This window comes from Parastagonospora nodorum (assembly GCF_000146915.1).
Source record: "Parastagonospora nodorum SN15 chromosome Unknown scaffold_18, whole genome shotgun sequence".
Taxonomy (NCBI): Eukaryota; Fungi; Ascomycota; class Dothideomycetes; order Pleosporales; family Phaeosphaeriaceae; genus Parastagonospora; species Parastagonospora nodorum.
In genome coordinates, this window is record NW_001884566.1 from 586986 (window position 1) to 592985 (window position 6000).

General features: G+C 54.7%; 2 protein-coding genes across 2 annotated transcripts; both read left to right on the top strand.

The window, feature by feature from the left end:
- Positions 1-1317: 1317 nt before the first annotated feature.
- SNOG_11118 (hypothetical protein) lies at positions 1318-3150 on the top strand (the record flags this gene model as incomplete). The annotated part of the gene is made up of 5 exons (XM_001801315.1): positions 1318-1478; positions 1536-1830; positions 1884-2373; positions 2421-3010; positions 3067-3150. The coding sequence occupies 5 exons, from the start codon at positions 1318-1320 to the stop codon at positions 3148-3150; spliced, it is 1620 nt and encodes a 539-aa protein (XP_001801367.1).
- A 1054-nt stretch (positions 3151-4204) lies between these two features.
- Positions 4205-5359, top strand: SNOG_11119 (hypothetical protein; the record flags this gene model as incomplete). Its single annotated transcript, XM_001801316.1, has 3 exons — positions 4205-4407; positions 4460-5008; positions 5065-5359. The coding sequence occupies 3 exons, from the start codon at positions 4205-4207 to the stop codon at positions 5357-5359; spliced, it is 1047 nt and encodes a 348-aa protein (XP_001801368.1).
- Positions 5360-6000: the final 641 nt, after the last annotated feature.

The following is a 6000-nucleotide window of genomic DNA, read 5'->3' on the forward strand; positions in this document are numbered from 1 at the left end:
CAATCGATCCACGACCACGACCGCGGAGAGGAAGCACGGCCTGGTGTGGGCGGCGGCTCCCGACTGCTGTGTGACCCCTGACAGGGCTTTTCTCCATGGGCCATGGCTCCAAATGGGGGCTCAGGTTCCGCGTACCGTAGCATGACTCGGCCCGAAGAGTAGTATTCGAATATGCCGCTGGAAGCGGCAGAGCTTGCAGGCGCAGATTTACGCGTAAGAAAAGATTGGAACTGAGGCTCTTTTCAAGTCTTTGTTGCAGTTGGTAGGTATTGGTACCTGGATTGATACAGGGAACGAACGGGCCTCTTGATCCCAGCTTTCGTCAAAACTTGCAGCTTCGGACGCTCAGATGCTCGGCCAGACGGATTTGCCGACCCGCCAACCCGCGACCCATGGCCGCGGTTCTGTGTGCTTGGTTGAATCGCATCCCGTCAGTACCCCGTTACCTCTGACCGATGATGCTCCCTGCGTGCGTGAAACCTGTCAGCCGCTGTCGCGTGGAGGCGACTGCAACAGTGCATGTCAATGGTGTGATGGCGCAAGATTCTGTGAGCCGAGTCGCCAGGTGTTGGAATTGGAACGTCAAGAGAGATAGCGTTTCGTGAGTAATGCAGCTCGCGGCGTGGTTATGCGCGGGAGTAGGGCCGAGTATTGGAGCTTAGCCGCAAGGAGACGATTCTGGGACCCCCGAAAAAGCGATGGGCACGGAGAGCGGAGCAAGTGCACAAGTCGCGTGAACTTTATAGAAAAAGGGACGATGCTCCGACGGTTGAAAGTCGCACAGAAGGACGAGAAGCGAGACCCTGCAGCGCGATGCTCGAGCAGACAGGGTTGGAGGATCGTGCAGTGTGCAACCAAACGGTCGAGGGTCGAGGGTCGCATGTGGCATGTGGCATGTCGCATGTCGCATGCAGGTTGCTGGAAGCGACCTGGTGGCCCTTCGTCTGAAGCCGGGTGGCTCAGGGTGAAGGCTTGTCAAATGCACTTGGTGCGGAATGTGGAGTCAATCAAGATATGGCGTAGATTCGCGCGCTGTTTGACGGAAGGGCTGCGAGACAGACAACCGTCCGACTGAAGACGGCCATTGAGACCATGTCAGCGTCAGCATCGCGGTCCAGCACAAGCCTATATACGAGGCCGACTAGTGTATATGATCTCCTCGGCGCGGACCCTGGGCTGGCTGTGGCAGGCAGCAAGGCAGCAAGGCAGCAAGAGCACGAGCTGGCACTGATGCGTGATGCAGCGATGCAGCGATGGCACGTGTGATGGAGTTTGGCGTTTCTTTGTCCAAGGATCTCCCAGCCGCCGCTCGAGCCCATGCACCCCTACGCGAACCGCGCGCTAGCTTCCTCGGGCTCGGGCTCGTTCGAACTGGAATCAAATGTGGATTCTTTGAACGCCGCCCTCGACGCCGGCCGTGCCTTCCCAAAGATCCCCAAACTGCTGCAGGAGCTCCTCCTCGACCGCACCTTCCGCCTGCAAACCTCACGCTCTCTGCTGTCGCCGCCGCCATCATGAGACTCTTCGGCCGCAAGGCGCTCCAAGCCCATCGTCTCCCCCAACGGCAGCCAGCCGAACTCGTCCAATGGCTCTCTGCGCTCCCCTGGCCCCACACCCAACGGCTCCAGGCCCACGAGCTTCCCAGACGTGCCTCTCCCCAAGGCACCCGACCCAGCGCTGGACCCTGCCGGCTACCTGCGCAGCATCTATGCCGTGCGTGAGCGCTCCAAGCTGGTCCTCGAAAAGGCCAAAAAGAACCAGCTCAAACACTTTACCGTCGACATGACCAAGTTCCACGATGTAGCCAGTTTTGTAGTGTCGATCATCAAGGTAGGAATTGCAAGAGGAAGGAGCGACTTACGTGCAGCTGACGGGTGTCACAGCGAGACTATGCGCCCGACTACGCCTCCATCCCACCCCACGGCCGCTGGCAGCACTTTGATGTGGGTGGCCGCCCGCGCATCGACCAGCTGATGGCGTCGTGGCCCTCCACCGTGGACAATCAGGAACGCACGCGCCGCCTGCTCGATCTGTTCCTGGTCTCGGTGCTTCTCGACGCAGGCGCCGGCACAAAGTGGCAGTACAAGAGCAAAGAGTCGGGCAGGATCTACCGCCGCAGTGAAGGCCTCGCCGTCGCCAGTCTTGAGATGTTCAAGGCCGGCGTCTTCAGCAGCGACCCCAGAGAGCCGTGCCAGGTTGACAGCGCTGGCCTCGCCAAGCTGGACGTCGCCATCATGGCCCGCGGTCTGCAGGTCACTGACAGCAACCCCCTTGATGGCCTCGAGGGTCGCACCACCCTTCTCTTGAGACTCTCGGAAGCTCTGCGGAACCAGGAAATCTTTGGACTTGAGGCGCGTCCAGGAAACATGCTTGGTAAATGTTGTGGCACTTCAACTATGGCCGTTGACTAACGCCTCCAGACTATCTACTTTCGCACCCAACAACCCAGGCATCATCGGTCCCCATCATTCCCCTGCCCACGCTCTGGAACACGCTCATGGACAGTCTGACCCCCATCTGGCCAGCCTCTCGGACCCAAATCGACGGCTTCCCAATCGGCGACGCTTGGCCGTGCTCCGTCATGCCATCGCATCCAACCCACCCCTGGGAAAACATTGTTCCCTTCCACAAGCTGACGCAATGGCTGACGTACTCGCTCATGGTCCCGATGACAAAGCTGCTTCACGTGCACTTTGCAGGTGCAGAGCTCTTGACCGGTCTGCCAGAATATCGCAACGGCGGACTCTTCATCGACACTGGACTTCTGACACTCAAGCCAGAGGATTCAAAGCGCGGACTCGCGCAATACGAGCATAACGCCAAGACCAAAGGACAACCAAGCATGGAAGTTGTGCCCATGTTTACAGCCGATGACGATGTGATTGTCGAGTGGCGCGCAGTCACAGTTGGGTTATTAGACGACCTGCTGGTAGACGTCAATAAAATGCTTGGCCTGAGCGGTTCTGACAGATTGAACCTGGCGCAGATGCTCGAGGCAGGGAGCTGGAAGGTGAGTCGAATCACATGCTGGGCTGCCGTGCGGCATGCAGCTAACAAAGTTTACAGGGCGGCCGCGAAATCGCAGAAGTGTCACGGCCCAACACCAAAGAGCCACCAATCATGATCTTGTCGGATGGAACAGTTTTTTAAAAGATACCCTGGAGCTTCCCTTGCAGCCTTCTTTTGCTTCATTTCGGTTCGGATGCCGCGCACGCTACCGATATTAATTTCCGATGGTCTTGTTATACCACCCGTAACCACGGTATCCCTTCACCGTCCGGCGGACAGCCATTATTTACGATGCACGATCTCGACGGTCGACGCGTGGTGGAACGCTTCTTGTTCATATTTGTTTGCCTTTCTCGCACACGACACATTTGTTAGCGATTGTCTTAGTCGGTCCATTTCAGCGCCGACAGCTGTTTTCTATGTTGCTTTGCTTTCTACACGGAACAATTGGAACAGGGGAATATACGGAACATGGGGCTGCGTAGGCCTCGAAACACTTTACTAAAAGATAATAATTGCCGTCGATCGTGCAACAGTCAGCGATCGAAGATTAATTCCCATGCACCTTCTCGATTGAGCCCATGTTCCTGTTCGCGTGCTTTTTGAGACTTGTTGGGCTGTCCAATTAGGCTTCCATGTCCCTTGAACGACAACCAAGCTTTATCGACGTTTAATCTTGCCAATCTCAAATTCGGCGAAGAGCCTGCAAATGCTATCATTGCACTAGAGGAAGAGGCTGAATAGAATTCGGGACCTACAGACTCACGTGTTGGGTTTGCTGCGTGTTCTTGCCGAGCGAATCAGAGGCCAAGGAGATGTAAGCTCCTGCGGGTGCTGGCTCGGAGCGCGCCTTCCTCCATCACGACGTTGCTTGCTTCTTCCGGCAGTAACTTTAGCAGCTCGACGACTAATCTTAAACCTTCCACACTTCAGCCTGCAATTAATCAGTACCCACTATCTGCACTTTACAATCGAGAACAACCGAGGCAGCATCCTGACTGTAGACCCTTCACCACTGTTCACCACTGTTCATAATACGTCATCGTACACGAGCGACGCTTAGCTTTCAGCCCACGGTCGGTGCACGACACATTCCAAACCCTACAGATATCGTTAGTCTATCTAGGTCTCCACCGTCGTCCAAAGGCGTACACGTACCTGCCCCACGAGTCGCGTGCGTCAACAAGCTGCCAAGATGAACTCGACGACGAAGCGGCAGAAGCAGCGCAAGGTGTTGCTGATGGGCAAGAGCGGCGCCGGCAAGTCGTCGATGCGCAGTATTGTCTTCAGTAACTATGTTGCAAAGGACGTCCGACGGCTGGGCGCAACCATCGACGTGGAGCACAGCAACATCAAGTTCATGGGGAATCTGATGCTCAATCTGTGGGACTGCGGAGGGTATGCGCGCAGTTCATGCTGTCTGACCTGATGCCGAGTTGACATTGTGCAGTCAGGATGGCTTCGTTGAAAACTACCTCACGCAATCCCGCAACCACGTCTTCGGCTCCGTCGCTGTCCTCATCTTCGTCTTCGATATTGAATCTCGCGAGTTTCCCGCCGACGTCATATCGTACTCGAACATCATACGCGCCTTGCACGAATGCAGTCCCGGCGCCAAGGTCTTCTGTCTCATACACAAGATGGATCTCGTCCAAGCGCGGCTGCGGCAAGCCATGTTCGATGAGCGCGCCGACTATATTCGAGAAGCGTCAGAGGGTTTCAAGGACACTGTAGAGTTCTTTGCGACAAGCATCTGGGATCAGAGCTTGTACAAGGCATGGACGAAGATAATATACTACCTCATCCCAAATGCAGGGACTATCGAAGCGCTCTTGGAGCAGCTGGCAGAAGTCATCGATGCGAGGGAACTGATCCTGTACGAGAGGACGACTTGTCTGACCGTGGCACATGTCACGCGGAAGACGGAGGAGCCAAACCCCTTCACAGACCGATTTGAGCGGATATCGAGTATCCTGAAGACACACAAGCAGAGCATGGCGTACGTCTTCTACACCCTTGTCTCTACCTGCCATGCGCTAACACATTTCTTCGCAGGCGGCACACCAACATCCCCGCCGGCAGCGCCAACTTCGCCGAAATGCAAATCAAAACCGGCAGGTTCATGTTTTTCATCACGCGCCTTACCGAAAACACAAACCTCGCCGTAGCCATCCCGCCATCCGAGCAAGTCTTCAACGCCGCGCGTGTGAACATATTCCAGGTCCGGCCGAAGTTTGCGGAACTCGATATCGCGTCCAAGCCGCGGCCGCCCATTCAGCAGGCGTTTGCAGGGTCGGCGGATACAATTGATTCGAGTGATAAGGGCAAGGGGAAGGAGATTGCCGCGTGAGGTGGATGTTGTAAATGTGTGTTTATTGCTATGAGATGCTTGGAGATACCCAGGGAGAATCGATCAATTGAAAGCATTTGGAAGTGAAGCTATATTCTTTGCATGAGTCGCGAGGTGTTTGCTGAAGCAAGACATTATAAAGTTGTACCAAGTTGCTTTATCCAATACAACATTACCCCCAAGTGATATACACGGATCCAGAATGACTTTGATGCCCGACACCAGAACGGGAAAGTGTAAATCAATCTGGGTGAAAATAATCGTTTACAGGCTTAGAGCGAGAGGCTGAAGCATTACAAGAGAAAGAAAAAATGGCACACATACTACGCCGGAAAAAAAAAAAAAAAACTGTAGAGGAACTTCCTTCCGTGTATGGATTACGAAATCCGCGTGGTGTGGTGTGGTTGTATGAAGACTTTTGACAGGTTTTTTTACGTACGCGCGGTAGAGTGGAACGGGCTCGGATTACACTTTTTGTCACATCACATCATGACGTGCAGTCTGGATTCTTTGGGGGGGGGGGGGAAAGAAAAAAACTCGCCAACGGTATAATTAGACGTAAAAACAAAAATTCTGGGCACGCATGTGGGAATAGAATGGGATAACGCGTTACACCTTTTTGAATTTTTATAACTTCGGGG